This window comes from Salvelinus alpinus, chromosome 30, assembly GCF_045679555.1.
Source record: "Salvelinus alpinus chromosome 30, SLU_Salpinus.1, whole genome shotgun sequence".
NCBI classification, from domain to species: Eukaryota; Metazoa; Chordata; class Actinopteri; order Salmoniformes; family Salmonidae; genus Salvelinus; species Salvelinus alpinus.
In genome coordinates, this window is record NC_092115.1 from 19,328,337 (window position 1) to 19,342,925 (window position 14,589).

At 42.4% G+C, this 14,589-nt stretch overlaps 2 protein-coding genes across 17 annotated transcripts in view; both read right to left on the reverse strand.

The window, feature by feature from the left end:
• Window positions 1–9,988, reverse strand: part of LOC139560638 (chloride channel protein 2-like) — a 45,834-nt gene extending 35,846 nt beyond the window's left edge. For 12 of the 14 annotated variants that reach the window (XR_011671999.1, XR_011671998.1, XM_071377599.1 and 9 more), the window contains exons 1-4: window positions 9,573–9,915; window positions 9,339–9,464; window positions 9,150–9,234; window positions 8,919–9,020 (exon numbers count right to left, since the gene is read on the reverse strand). Coding sequence is in view for 11 of the 14 variants with exons in the window: in XM_071377599.1 (XP_071233700.1) it covers window positions 8,919–9,020; window positions 9,150–9,234; window positions 9,339–9,464; window positions 9,573–9,666 (407 nt within the window). In the remaining 3 variants the exon portion in view is untranslated. The other 2 variants (XM_071377600.1, XM_071377604.1) reach the window with 2 other exon arrangements.
• Window positions 9,989–10,026: 38 nt separating this feature from the next.
• Window positions 10,027–14,589, reverse strand: part of LOC139560641 (chloride channel protein 2-like) — a 52,719-nt gene continuing 48,156 nt past the window's right edge. For 2 of the 3 annotated variants that reach the window (XM_071377611.1, XM_071377613.1), the window contains exons 2-6: window positions 13,850–14,003; window positions 11,631–11,762; window positions 11,333–11,461; window positions 10,817–10,950; window positions 10,027–10,491 (exon numbers count right to left, since the gene is read on the reverse strand). In XM_071377611.1, the coding sequence (XP_071233712.1) occupies window positions 10,357–10,491; window positions 10,817–10,950; window positions 11,333–11,461; window positions 11,631–11,762; window positions 13,850–14,003 (684 nt within the window). In that variant the 3' untranslated portion in view covers window positions 10,027–10,356. The remainder of the gene's footprint in view (window positions 10,492–10,816; window positions 10,951–11,332; window positions 11,462–11,630; window positions 11,763–13,849; window positions 14,004–14,589) is intronic. The other variant, XM_071377612.1, reaches the window with a different exon arrangement.

The window sequence follows — 14,589 nt, forward strand, 5'->3', positions numbered from 1 at the left end:
TGCAGCGTGGGGTTCACATATAAGGCAAGCCGCCTCTGTGTGTGTATGGAGAACTAAACCTGCCACAATTATAAATAAATAAATGCACACAGAAACATAAATAAATGAATAAATAAATCCACACAATTAAATGAGCAAGGAAATACAAAATACTGACTAAAAGGAATACATTTTCTCTACATATCTGTATTATCTAATTATTCTAACTTTAATTAATTTTAATATTTTTTATCTTAATTCATTCATTTATTTATTTCTTCCTCCAATATGATAACATCAATCAAATGTCTGTGGGTGGAATCTAACACATCATTGGTTGATCGATGTCACAATAACTATGAGCCACAATAGTGGAATTTGCGTTCATCTTCAAAATAAAAGTACCCCATGAAACTGACGCAAACAGATACAAATATTGGAATCATGCCATATTTGGACTAGATAATGCTTTACAGGTTTGGAATGTTGTTATATAAATTCAACAAAAGACTATTAAAAAAAAAAAAATCTGTTTAAAATAACATTTTGGCTGTGTTAGACTTCAGAATTGAATTGGGGGACTACTGTATGAATTATAGAACCTTGCCTAAGAATCTTGGGTTCATGAAATGTTCACAACTGTGAAGAGTTTACACAAATATTAGCATTGTAGCTATTATTGCAGGACTTTGACTGTAAAATCCCCTCACTATTCAGCCTATTGAACCTTCATATTGCAATGTACAGCTTTACCTATGGATCTTGGGTCCATGAAACGGGTATCAGCCTACTCAGTGACACCATCAGAACACAAATGTGAAGTGTATACACAAATTTGACCATTATAGCTCCAGAGAACACGTTTCCACTGCTCCAGAGTCCAATGGCGGCAAAGTTTACACCACTCCAGCTGACACTTGGAATTGTGCATGGTGACTTTAGGCTTGAGTGCGGCCATGGAAACCCATTTCATGAAGCTCTGTACGAACAGTTCTTGTGCTGACGTTGCTTCTTGAGGTAGTTTGGAACTTGGTAGTGAGAGCTGCAACCGAGGACAGAAGATTTTTATGTGCTACGCTTTTCAACGGTCCTGTTCTGTGAGTTTGTGTGGCCTACCACTTAACGACTGAGCCATTATTGCTCCTAGATGTTTCTACTTCACAATAACAGCAGTTACAGTTGACCGGGGAAGTTCTAGCAGGCCACAAATTTGATGAACTGACTTGTTGGAAAGGTGGTCTCCTATGACGGTGCCACATTGAAAGTCACTGAGCCCTTCAGTAAGGCCATTCTACTGCCAATGTTTGTCTTTGGAGATTGCATGGCTGTGTCCTCACTTTTTATACACCTGTCAGCAACTGGTGTGGCTGAAATAGCCAAATCTACTAATTTGAAGGGGTGTCTACATATTGTACTGTGAAATATAAGTATGCAATTATGAAGTCTAATACATCCACAGTGCGATTTCAACTTATTTGTCATTTTTTGTCAAATTAACTAATTATTGTTTTTTGTTGAATTCATATAACATGATAAACTGGTTGGTTCAAGCCCTGAATGCTGATTGGCTGAAAGCTGTTGTATTTCAGAACTTATACCACGGGTATGACAATTGGTACATTGGTAACCAGTTTATAATAGCAATAAGGCGGTTAAGGTCTGTGTCCAGTCACTCTGCGATGTGTCATGCATATTCAATTGACCATATACACCACACTTCCTTGGGCCTTTTGCTTAATTATAACACAGCATTGTTGAATACTCGTTTCTGATTGGCTAGAAGGGCATTCTAGAATAGACATTAAAAACAGATAACGGGAGAGTTGGAAAAGATATTGGGACACCTTGCAATCATGACGCAATTTGCACCTACACATGCAGACCTTACTTGCTACAAAGTTACAGAAAGTTAAACCAACAACCACAAACTGAAATGGGATTCATTGTAAAAGCAGCTCCAAGGAGGATTTTTTGTTGTTGTTGGAGCATCTGATGACCTAACGTGGTGAGTGACAAACATACATTTCTCTGGTCCCTATGTTGCAGTCATGACACAAGTGGCGCTATACTGTCAAATCCTCCCACGTTTCTAGTTTGTGAGCAACTGTTTTCAGCAACTGGTATTTTTGAATTCGGTTGTCATATTGGCAGGTTTGCTAGCTACAAACTATTTAGCTAGCTTCTAGCCTAGTGTTTGATATGCAATGTGATCTCCTCATAATGAACAGTGTTGAGTGTCCTGACGGGAATGCAGATTTTTCTAGGTTTGCCAGACAAAAATCAGGCATTATCAGCTCATTGTTATGGATATACAGTGGCTTGCAAAAGTATTCACCCCCTTGGCATTTTTCCTATTTTCTTTTTTGAATTTTTTTTCATTTCACCAATTGACTACTTTGTGTATGTCCATTACATGAAATCCAAATAAAAATCTATTTCAATTACAGTTTGTAATGCAACAAAATAGGAAAAACGCCAAGGGGGATGAATACTTTTGCTAGGCACTGTATGCAAATGAATGTCAAAAGAAAACAGCTGCTTTGCTGTTATTCTGGCTGCAGAGGTTGTGATTGTTAGCAGTAGATTGCTGACTAGCTAGCAAGGGATAAGAATGTTGGCAGTGAGCATGGCAACAGAACATAAACGATTGGGTCGCATCCATAAACATCGAAGGACCTACTGGGTCGCATCTCTAGCAATCAAAGATGAAAGTATGAGTTTGCTTATATAAATAATATTTGTTTTACCGGTAAATGTGTGCTTAGTATTGTTTTTTTTGGTAACTTTGATAAGCGGGATAAACAGCTTAATCAAACGCAACGCAATAAACGTTTCTGTTCTGGCTGCAGTCAGATCATGACTGTGAAGCTGTAATATTAGCATAAAAAAAAATATATAGAACCTTTATTTATTTAACCAGGAAAAGCCCATTGAGAACCAGAGGCTCATTTTTAAGGGTGACCTGGTGTTAGGTGAGAATTATCGGTTAATTGAATGATTAGAATATTCCGCCCTGAAACATATAATTGTATGGAAGTGATTAGAATGTATAACATCATAATCAATAAATGTGTAGTCTAGTCAGGATTAGGGTAAAGACAATATGTCTTTATGGTATTATAAACACAGACTGTCTGAGCTTGGTGCCGACCTGACTAGAGATTTGGGAGAGAACAGGAAGTATGTCTCAAGGACAAGGTCACTAATCTCTGGCGGCTGGGTAGCAGGACATGTGTGTGCGTCTGTTTGTATGCATGTGTGTGTGTGTGTGTGTATGGTTGTGTGAATGTGTGGGCGTGAGAAGTCAGTATAATATGAATTGTTTTGTATTCCTGACTTTAGAACGTTCCGTGAATAAACCTTTTTGACTATTTAGCTGGGCCTCCGTCTGTTTCATTCGACCAGGATCTTACAAATTCTGGTTTGCAGACTGAATAATATATCTAAATTGGGTTATGAACCTGAAGAACAAAATTCTCTTGTCACCTGGCCAAGTTGGCTAGCTAGCAAGCAAGGGATAAGAACCTTGCCACTGAGCATGGCAACGGAACATAAATATCGAACGAACGACTGGGTCGCGTCTCCAGCAACCAAAATGAGAAAGGGGGTGATATATATAGCGGTAAATGTATGCTTTATTGTTTTCCTTCGTTGTCTATTATTTCCAAAGTAATATACATAACATTGAGGTTTATCCCGAACACAACACGTCCAAATACGGCATGATTCCACTATTTGTATCCGTTTGCATCAGTTTCGATGCAGGACATTTATTTTGAAAGTGAACCACAAATCCCTCTATTGTGGCTACCTTCACACAGTGTTGCCAACTTAGCTCCAATAACTTAGAACCCTCTAGCGACACATTATTTTTTTTTTGGTGACTTTTTCTGGTGTTATTGGAGACTGACGTGAAAGCACGTATCGTTCTTACTCTTCTCAACGAGCAGCAGGTGCTGCCGTGAAACCCACCCCCGTCCCAAAGCACTCACAGGCGGCCCAGTCCTGACGCATCAGTCCCTCCCAGCTGAAGTCAGAGCAGGAGATGTTCACCCCTCCGTGTCCAGAGTGCAAATGAATCGCGCATGCGGGAAGCCGCCGCTGGCTGATCCCACCCTGGCTTACATTCAGGACGGGATGTAAATGTAAAATGTTCTTTATCTAAAATAAATCACTGTACAAAAATAAATCACTGCATTTGACTCACACAGCCTCAGTCAGTTACTCATCTTGTCCACTGTGTGTGCCTCTCTGTGACATAAGCTAAACATCTAGCTGGCTAGCTCATGTCTCAGTCTAAACTGTACACTCAAAAATACAGAAAGGAGTGGGAATCAAACCCTGAATTCAAAGGCTGGTTGAAGCCGTTTATTGGAGATGATACACGGGCATACTGCCTGTATTGTAAGGATGATTTCTACGCCAAACTCAGTGATGTAAAAACACATGACAACTCAAAATCATACTCAAAATGCAAAGCCTTATAACAGTTCAACCAAAAACAAGCTGCCGTTTATGGTTAAAAAAATTGACTGCAAAAAAGGCTGAGGCCACCATGGCATTAGCTATCGCTGAACACTGTTCCATGCTGGCATGTGATCACATTGGAGAAGCATGTAGAGCTGCTTTCTCAGACTCCACTGCTGCTACCCACTTCAAAATGCACAGGACAAAGTGCACAGAAATGATTAATGGTGTTTGTGAGAGTTCGAGCACCATACTTTCTGAAAAAGTTGGTCGCAGATGTGGGTGACCAGCGTTTCAGCTTCTTCCTCAATGAGTCCACGGATTTAAGTGTTTCTAAGTACCTGGGGTTTGTGATAAGGTACTTTAGTGACACCAAGCAGACAATTGTATCAATATTTCTGGGGTTTGTTGAGTTGGAGGGAGGAGATGCCAAATCTATAGCCCGTGCTTTTGTGGCTTTCCTCGAGAAGTGTTGTCTTAAAAAGAGAAACTCCTGGGGATAGGGACTGACAATGCCTCTTATGACGGGGATTAACAATGGGGTCCATAAAGTGCTGAAGGAGGAGTATGGCCTCAAATATCTGGTTCTTATTCGCTGTGTGTGCCACTCTCTGCAGCTTGCTGTAAGTCATGCTTCCAATGACACCATCCCCCGTAGTGTGGAGTACTTGGTACGAGAGACTTATAACTGGCCTACAAGGCCATATATGAGACCATCAACTGTGGGGAGAAACCTTTACAGTGCTACATGGCTGAGGTTTTATACTCCATGTACAGTGATCCTCAAAACATATTGTATCTGACTTTTTTTTAAAGTCAGTGCTGGGTGAGGTACAGTTGGCCATCAAGGCTTTTGAGGGAGAGCAAGTAGATCCTCTTAGCTACTTGACAGTTTGGTTAGCCTGATCAAGTCTGTGAGCAGCAGGTTGCTGAATATACTGGCAAATGTTGATGTACTCAAAGGGCCAATAGATGGATACATCAGTCCCAAACCGTACCTTGGTTACCTTTTTGAGTCAAAGGCAGCTGAGCTCCACCTGGCGCCTGAGGATGAAAACAATGTCCGAAAGCGGTGTGTAGCCTTCACCATCTTAATGAGTTGAGGGTGAGACTGCCGGACAACATCGAAGCATTGCAGTACATGTCAGTTTTCAATGTGGAGGAAACTCTAAAGCACAATAAGAGCCCTGGAGAAATAGAAAAAATAGCCAAGCTCCTTGGCTACGCCCCTGCAGAGAGACAAGATTGTCCAGCAATGGCGTGCCATCCATCTTAGTAAATGGAATGAGACAAAAACACACTGGGCTTCTGGAGTGAGATTTGGAAGTTCAGGGATGCAGCTGATATCAACCCGTTTCAAGAACTTGCCATGGCTGCTGTGTCTATGTTGTCCTTGCCACACTCGAATGCTGAAGTCGAGAGAGTATTCAGCCAGAGTGTGGTAAAAAACAAACTTAGAAATCGGATGTCCTTGCAGACCCTTAACTCCATCCTGTACATTCGATATGGACTGAAGCTGTCTGGTGAGGCTTGCTATGAGCACCAGCTGCCTGATAATGTTTTGCAGCTTTTTGGCACATCAGCTGCTTACTCATTTAAGTCAGCTCCCTCAGTTGCTGAACCTGCCATAGAGAGCCTTGACCAAAATGACAATGACCCACTTATCTGTGAGCCAGCACAGCCTGTGTGTGTGTGTGGAGGGGGGTCTGGGAAAAAAATACAATTCACCTGAATTATGGCCAGACTAGTGACCATAATTTTCTCACATTGCCATTGACAGTTTTTTCTATTGTCTCTTTTTGGTCCATTTAGATTGTATACAAAAAAAAATTAAAACATGTTATGGTTAAAAATGTTCATGTTTTACTGTGACTTGTTGTAGGCTCCTAAGTGGACCATAAGGTTAAAAACCAAACCAAATTAAGAAACCTAAACTAAAAAACAAAAAAAACAAAGTAACTCCACCAGAGTGTCTCTTTTGGGTTACTTTTGCCGGTCCCAAGTCCAGATAAAGGAGGGTTGGAATTGTGACATAAAAAAAACAAACAAGAATCGACAGAAGTTCATTTGTAGTTCTAAACATATTTAGGGTGTTTTTTACTTACTTATTGTCTCTCCCACAACGTTATTCCTCTCTCCTACAGCGTCCATCACAATTACATGCACATGGCCAATTATGCAAATTAGGTGATGGTGTCATTTAGCGACTTTTAGGACAGCCAATAGCTACTTTCCTTACTGAGGAGTTGGCAACACTGTACAGTGGGTTGCTCTGGCAGTGCTGGCTGCTGTTGAAAACGACGAATCTCCATATTATCTGCTTTTCCGTGTGGAGACATGTGTGAACGAATATCTTTGCTAGCTATTCATACGATTAATAAAGTTGATTAAAAATTTAACTAGCCAGCTACCTTAACTGCAGGGGCCAAACTAGCTAACGTTAGTTCACTCCCACCTTCAGAGTTCACCTTAGCTAGCTAAACAGACTGTAGCTAGGTTTCTAGAAAATAACAATTAACTAGATATATTGGTAGCTGTATTTGAAAGACTAGCTAGTTAGACTATTCCGCAGTTTTTGTTAAACTACTTTGTTCCCCTGCCTGTTTATCGATTGGTGACAAAGTTAGCAAGATAAATGCCTCTCTTAATTTCACAGCAAATAAGCTGTTTTCATATACACCTGCTTTATTAGGCTTGTGCACATTTACAAGTGTTTCATTGGCTAGTTAACTAAGTTACTGAGCTAATTATTCATATTTTTGTTGCATTTCAGGTGGAGTGTTGACAGGCCAGGGACCATATTTACAAAGAATCTCAGAGTAGGAGTACTGATGTTAGGATTGTCTTCACATTGACTACAATTACATTGACAAGGAGGTTATCCTAGATCACGCTCTACTGAGATGTTTAGTGAGTAAGGGCCCTGGAAGAAAGTGGTTGCCCAATACCAACAGCAGTCACTTCACCACAGGACCCAAGAGAAGGCAAACCTTTATTTAACCAGGCAAGTCAGTTAAGAACAAATTCTTAAATTTACAATGACAGCCTACTCTGGCAAAATCCTCCCCTAACGACGCTGGGCCAATTGTGTGCCGCCCTATAGGACTCCCGATCACGGCCGGTTGTGATACAGCCCGGGATAGAACCAGGGTCTGTAGTGACACCTCAAACACAAAGAGATGCTGTGCCTTAGACATCTGCGCCACTCGGGAGCCCAGGTACTGCAGAATTTTGTTCCAACTAGGCTATAGTTCACTTAAACGTTTGCTACATTGCGGAACGGTTTGTACTGAATGACACATTTTTCCAAAACTTTCTTGTATGTTCTTAGACATACGTTTGCTCCGTTCAGTGGGTGTGTGGCTTGAAGCAACATATTTAAAGGGCAGCGGTATACTTTGAACCGACAAGCCTTTCCCATTTTTAAACTGGTCGTTCAGTACCACTTCCGTTCAATTGAACTGAACTCCGCCCTGACCAACTGAGCTAATTTATCAGTTCAGTGATTATCTAAATTTAACACACCTGGTCTTCCAGGTGTGTAAAACGCAGCTAGCTAGCCAACGCGACTTAATTATATGTAGCCAAGCTAGCGATCTTGATACTCACTCAGTAACGTTCGTTTACAGTAACATGGTTTTCTGGGCAATCCCGGTCAAGTCCTTCTTGCCTACTCCCGTCTCTTGGTTTTCTTCTAGGTTCAAAACGATATGCCTGTAGTCCGGTGGCTTATTGTCAAAAGTAACGCAGTCAATGGCTCTGTGTTCTAAAACTGTTCACCTGCTTCTAAATCAAGGAAGAGCAATGTTTTTATGGTGTGCATGCGGCACAGCTGCATATAATCGATTTTTATCTCCAACTTCGGCCCAAAAAACAATGACATAATATTAATAGATAGCTATATGCACTGCACATTATTGGTTGGAGAGGGGGGACAAATCGTTTATACTGAACGCAGCCGAGGCAAGTGCAATCATGCAAGGTGTTTTGGCATTGATTCACCAATGGTGTGTTAGATATCACCCACATACGTTTGATTGACACCTCATTATCATATTGAAGGAAGACATACATAAATTAAGAAATAATCTAAATTAATAAAATGAGTGGGATTATTTATTCAAATAATGATTTTACAGTGGGGCAAAAAAGTATTTAGTCAGCCACCAATTGTGCAAGTTCTCCCACTTAAAAAGATGAGACAACAATGTGATTTTCTGGATTTCTTTTTCTCATTTTGTCTGTCATGGTTGAAGTGTACCTATGATGAAAATTACAGGCCTCTCTCATCTTTTTAAGTGGGAGAACATGCACAATTGGTGGCTGACTAAATACTTTTTTGCCCCACTATCTATGTGTGCATTCATTCATCCATTTATTTGTGCATTTATCTATAATTACTGCAGATTTGGTCCTCCATATGTTTGTGTACAATATATAACAGTTCAATAGTATAATATTCAGAGACTCACTTCCTAAGCAGGAACTTGTTGATGGTCTTCTGTTTCCTCATACACTCTACTATCAGTCTGTTCAGGTAGACAAACAGGGCCCCACCAAAACCACACGCAATCCTGAGGAGGACAGGGGACAGAGTCACACACAGTTCTAGGTTAATAGCCATTTACAGTGACGATACTGAGGAGTTTGAACAGGGTGTGTAGAACACACAGGACACAGTAAACACACACACACACACGTACCCCAGGATGGCGAAGGCTGGCAACTCCTGGAGGTCAAAGGGGAAGTCCAGACGGAAACGTGTCTTAAAAAGAGCCGTGATGGTCTCTGAGAGAGACAGAGAGAATATCACCAGTCAGCTCTGACTAACTATTGGCTCAATGACACAGACCCAAGACCACCCCCGCCCCTGCACACACACACCTCCTCACCTTCGTCCTGGTTCCACACAGCCAGTACTCTGAAGATGAAGGCGCTGAAGGTGGCAGCAAAAAAGCCCCTCCAATAGTTCCTCACCGCAAAGAACGTTGAGGTTACCTCAATGCTGAAGAGCACACCTGCAGCACACACAATCACTGTTGCAGTAACACCATCACTTATTGTAATTTACTGTATTTCTCCCCAATGTATATTGTAAAGTACATGGACTTCCCATGGTTACGTACCTCCAATAGGGGCAGCAAAGCAGCATCCCACCCCTACTGCACACGCTGCTGATAGCATCTCTGTGTTCCTCAACTCATTCTGTAATAGGAACATACGCACACTCACAGACACCCACACAGACACAAACACATATGTGCATAATGGAATTACAGAGAGTTACAGAGAGTAATGTTGGAATTTAGATCAACAGAATAACATGAAGTAAAGGGAGATGTCATGATGGCATTCACATAGAACAGAATATAAACGCTTGACTTGAAATGGAAGGGCGCTCACATGACGCCCCAACAAACATGAAACAAGTGGACACTCTGAGACGTGCACATACTTAGACACATGTGCACTCGTACCTTGTTTCCCTGAAAGGGCTCTTCCTTAAGCAGTAAGTGGGAAAAGACAGAAATCTGAGTGAGTACCTGAGTGTTAAATTGAAGAAAAGCAGAGACCAAAATCTGCTGGGAGATATTATTTTTATTGCTTCAGTTTTGGACAGAAAATGCATTCAATCTCCTATAGTGATTGGGTTCAAACAGGATGAACCTCAACCCTGATCATTATGGAATTGTTCTAAAGTAGAGTCTGATTTGATGCTTGCTGACTTGAAATGTTCTTCCTCCATCTCCCCCCCCTCCTCCTCCTCCTCCAGGTCTTGGGTGGTGTATGGCAGAGAGAGTAATTTCTTGGCAGACAGGAGTCATACTGTGTGCTGAAGCCCAGGGACGGGCTCAGGTGAGTGGGGGTGAGTGTATGTCCTGGAGGGGTGGCAGGCTGGTCAGACAGATATCACACAGATACTAAAACCAAATTGAGTGTGTGTGGGGTGGGGGGCTGTCTCACCATGTAAATCCCACCAAACAAGGCAGCTATGCATTTACTCAGGAGAGCTGCACACAGACTGGCCACATGAACGAATGGGCCCTGGATGAGAGATTGGAGGAACGAGACAGAGAAAGATGGATGGGTAGGGGTCAGAGGATGACGGAGAGAAAGAACATGGAATGCAGAGTTAGTAATAAAGGAGGGGAAAAGAAGGCAGAACTAAAGCAATTTCAGACCAGGGCCCGTATTCATCAAGCGTCTCAGAGTAAGAGTGCTGAACTAGAATAAGGCTCTCTGTCCATATAACCGTATTCATGATGATCTTATGGCAAAACTGCTCCTAGATCAGCACTTTATAAATTAGAGCCCAGGAATTTCAAACATTTCATTTTCAGTCCGTAATAGTCCACTAGGGGTTTCCCACCTCCTTTCCCAGGGGCATGCCACTGCCCAGAGCACAGGTCAGCCCGATAACCTTGGCCACAAAGGTTTTAAAGGTGAGATACTCCTTAAGTACCACACCTCTAAGAATGGTCTTCATCTCTGGGATACCCGAACCTGAGGAAAAGGAGGAGGTGAGAGGGGGGATGGATGAGAGGAGGGCGAGGGAGGTGGGTTAGGAGGAGGGGGAGGACGGAGAGTGTGGTAAAATGTATATTCATAGATCCACTTCAAGATTATTTATGAATTCAAGGCAGTCATTACTAGTGGTTTCAAGGATATAGTCAAGGATGTCCTGAAGTTGTATAACTTCTGTCAACTACCCATGTGGATTGAGTCGACGCCATACATCTGTGACCTTTAATATTGCACAGTGTTTCATTTGGTATGCAAATGAGCTATTTAAATATATGTGAGTGAGCATGATTAGGAATAAATGTAGGTGTAAGATTACATTGAATGAGTGTGTGTGTGTGTGTTCCACACTTGAGTATCTTACCCACAGCCTGCGGGGCCAGTATCTGTGTGAACCCTGCTGAGAAAGTGATGAGCACCACTGGGTAGGTGACCCAGGCCAGGTACTGCAGGAGCATGTTACTGTTCAGTCCCCCGTACATCCACTTCTGAGCTACAGCGCAGAGACACACACAGATACATAAAACCTATTAAAGGGCACATTCCAGAACTTTTTACACTAGGGACGCAAGGAATATCTCACCCTCTCTCTCCCTCCTTCCATTCCCTATGGTGTAGTCCATTACCAAACAGACCCAGGAATATCTCTCCCTCTCTCTCACCTTGTTGACAGAAGGCTATAGCGTAGTCCATCACCCAGCTGACCAGGGCCATGACCAGACCCAGGAGGATGAGAAAGATCCAGTCCTCGCCCACGCGAGAGATCAGGAACTTCTGACAGCGAGACGTACATACTGGAGAAAGGAGAGAGGGAGGGAGAGAGAAAGAGGGGAGAGGAAGGAAAAGGAGAGAGGGGGTGGGAGAGAGGAGAGAGGAAGATTAAAAAGACAACAGCTTACAATGAGAGAAATAGTCACTGTAACAAGAGAGCGTTAAAAAAAGACATATGGAGTGATGAGAAATGGAGACAGAATTAACACTGTGTGAAAAGCAATTGGGGTGGAGAAACGGATAGAAATGCATTACGACTTGTTGAGCTGAATGAATGAATAAAGGACTGAGTGGACTTAGAGATGGGTGGAAAGAGAGAGAAATAAGGCCGCTAAAGACACAGGAAGCGAGTGACGATAGAGATTAAAGGGGTGTGGAGAGGAGGAAAGGTGAATGATTGCTCTCAGGTGGATGAAATAGGAGTAGCTGGCTGTCCCTGAAGACACAATCAAACATTGAAGAGAACCCAGTGTCTTGAGGGACACAGTCTATGAATGCTCTAGATACTGAACCGGTGGAATTCCAGACTTTTCCAGTTCACAGAAAAAGGAGAATAAATTGGGTCCAGTGAAGCTTCTTTTAGCTGACCTAACTTTGTTTCTTAAATGGTTCTCTTGAGTGCTTTAAACAGTTGAAGTCGGAAGTTTACATACACCTTAACCAAATACATTTAAACTAAGTTTTTCACAATTCCTGACATTTAATCCTAGTAAAAATTCCCTGTCTTAGGTCACTTAGGATCACCACTTTATTTTAAGAATGTGAAATGTCAGAATAATAGTAGAGAGAGTGATTTATTTCAGCCATCACATTCCTAGTGGGTCAGAAGTTTACATACACTCAATTAGTATTTGGTAGCATTGCCTTTAAATTGTTTAACTTGGGTCAAATGTTTCAGGTAGCCTTCCACAAGCTTCCCACAATAAGTTGGGTGAATTTTGGCCCTTTCCTCCTGACAGAGCTGGTGTAACTGAGTCAGGTTTGCAGGCCTCCTTGCTCGCACAAGTATGCTTGGAGTCATTCTCCATTTGGAAGACCCATTTGCGGCCAAGCTTTAACTTCCTAACTGATGTCATGAGATGTTGCTTCAATATATCCACATCATTTTACTACCTCATGATGCCATCTATTCTGTGAAGCGCACCAGTCCCTCCTGCAGCAAAGCACCCCCACAACATGATGCGGCCACCCCCGTGCTTCACTGTTGGGATGGTGTTCTTCGGCTTGCAAGCCTCCCCCTTTTTCCTCAAAAACATAACGAAGGTCATTATGGCCAAACAGGACATTTCTCCAAAAAGTACGATCTTTGTCACCATGTGCAGTTGCAAACCATAGTCTGGCTTTTTTATGGTGGTTTTGGAGCAGTGGCTTCTTCCTTGCTGAGAGGCCTTTCAGGTTATGTCGATATAGGACTCGTTTTACTGTGGATATAGATACTTTTGTACCCGTTTCGTCCAGCATCTTCACAGGGTCCTTTGTTGTTGTTCTGGGATTGATTTGCACTTTCACACCAAAGGACGTTCATCTCTAGGAGACAGAACGCATCTCCTTCCTGAGCGGTATGATGGCTGTGTGGTCCCATGGTGTTTATACTTGCGTATACTTGTTTGTACAGATGAACGTGGTACCTTCAGGCGTTTGGAAATTGCTCCCAAGGTCAGTAAATATGAGTGGTCATTAGGTTGGTTCAAAGGCACTTAAATCTTTGGCACCTTCAGAATGACACACATACACAATCCATGTCTCAATAGTCTCAAGTCTTCTTTAACCTTTAACCTGTCTCCCTCCCTTCATCTACACTGATTGAAGTGGATTTAACAAGTGACATCAATAAGGGATCATAGCTTTCACCTGGATTCACTTGGTCAGTCTATGTCATGGAAAGAGCAGGTGTTCATAATGTTTTGTACACTCAGCGTAGGTCGACGCTGTCAGTTCAGTGGTGGTGGTGCACTCATAGGAGAGGTCATTGGATCACAGTGATCACTCACTCATTACACAGGTCAGTAAATGAGTGGTCCTATTGAGGTCATTAGACAGGTCAGTAAATATGAGTGGTCATTAGGTTGGTAAATACAAGTGGTCATGTTGAGGTCAGTCGGTCACTCACCATGACATTTGGCGCAGGGGTCTTTCTCATACTCTAGCAGCTCTGCCGACCGGCTGCGAATACTGGTGGACCTCCGCAGTCCCCCGCCATCACGCAGGCGGGCCGCCTCCTCCTTGGCATACACACCGAGTTCCTGTGTGTAACGCCCATACATCTGAACAAGAGCGGGGATGGAGAGGTGGGGAAGGAGGGAGAGAGAATATTAGTTAATTTTCAAGTATTCAAAGGGACCCTCATTATACTCAACCAGCTCCTGAGTCCTGTTTAATATAATACATTAATCCATGGGAGAGAGAAGGACAGAGGGGGAGGTCAAGAGAAAGTTAGAGACGGAGAGGGGAAGGAAGGAGAAATAGCAGTTGCATTTCAATAGTATTAAACCGCAGGGGTGTCCAACTCATTCCACGGACGGTCGGGTGCCTGCAGGTTTTTGTTTTTTCCTTTCAATTAACACCTAGACAACCAGGTGAGGGGAGCTCGTTACTAATCAGTGAGGGTAATTCATCAATCAAGCACAAGGGAGGAGGGAAAACCCGCAGACACTTGGCCCTCCGTGGAATGAGTTTGTCACGTGGTCTAAAGGAATATCTAAAAAATATTTATGAAAGAGAGGGGACAAGAATAGGAAGCAACTTCATACTATTGAGATGGATCAAAAGAGGACAAGTATACCATTAATACATTTCAAAGTATTCAAATGGAGCCATTTGATAGAAACAATTCCTAGGTGATGATTGCGC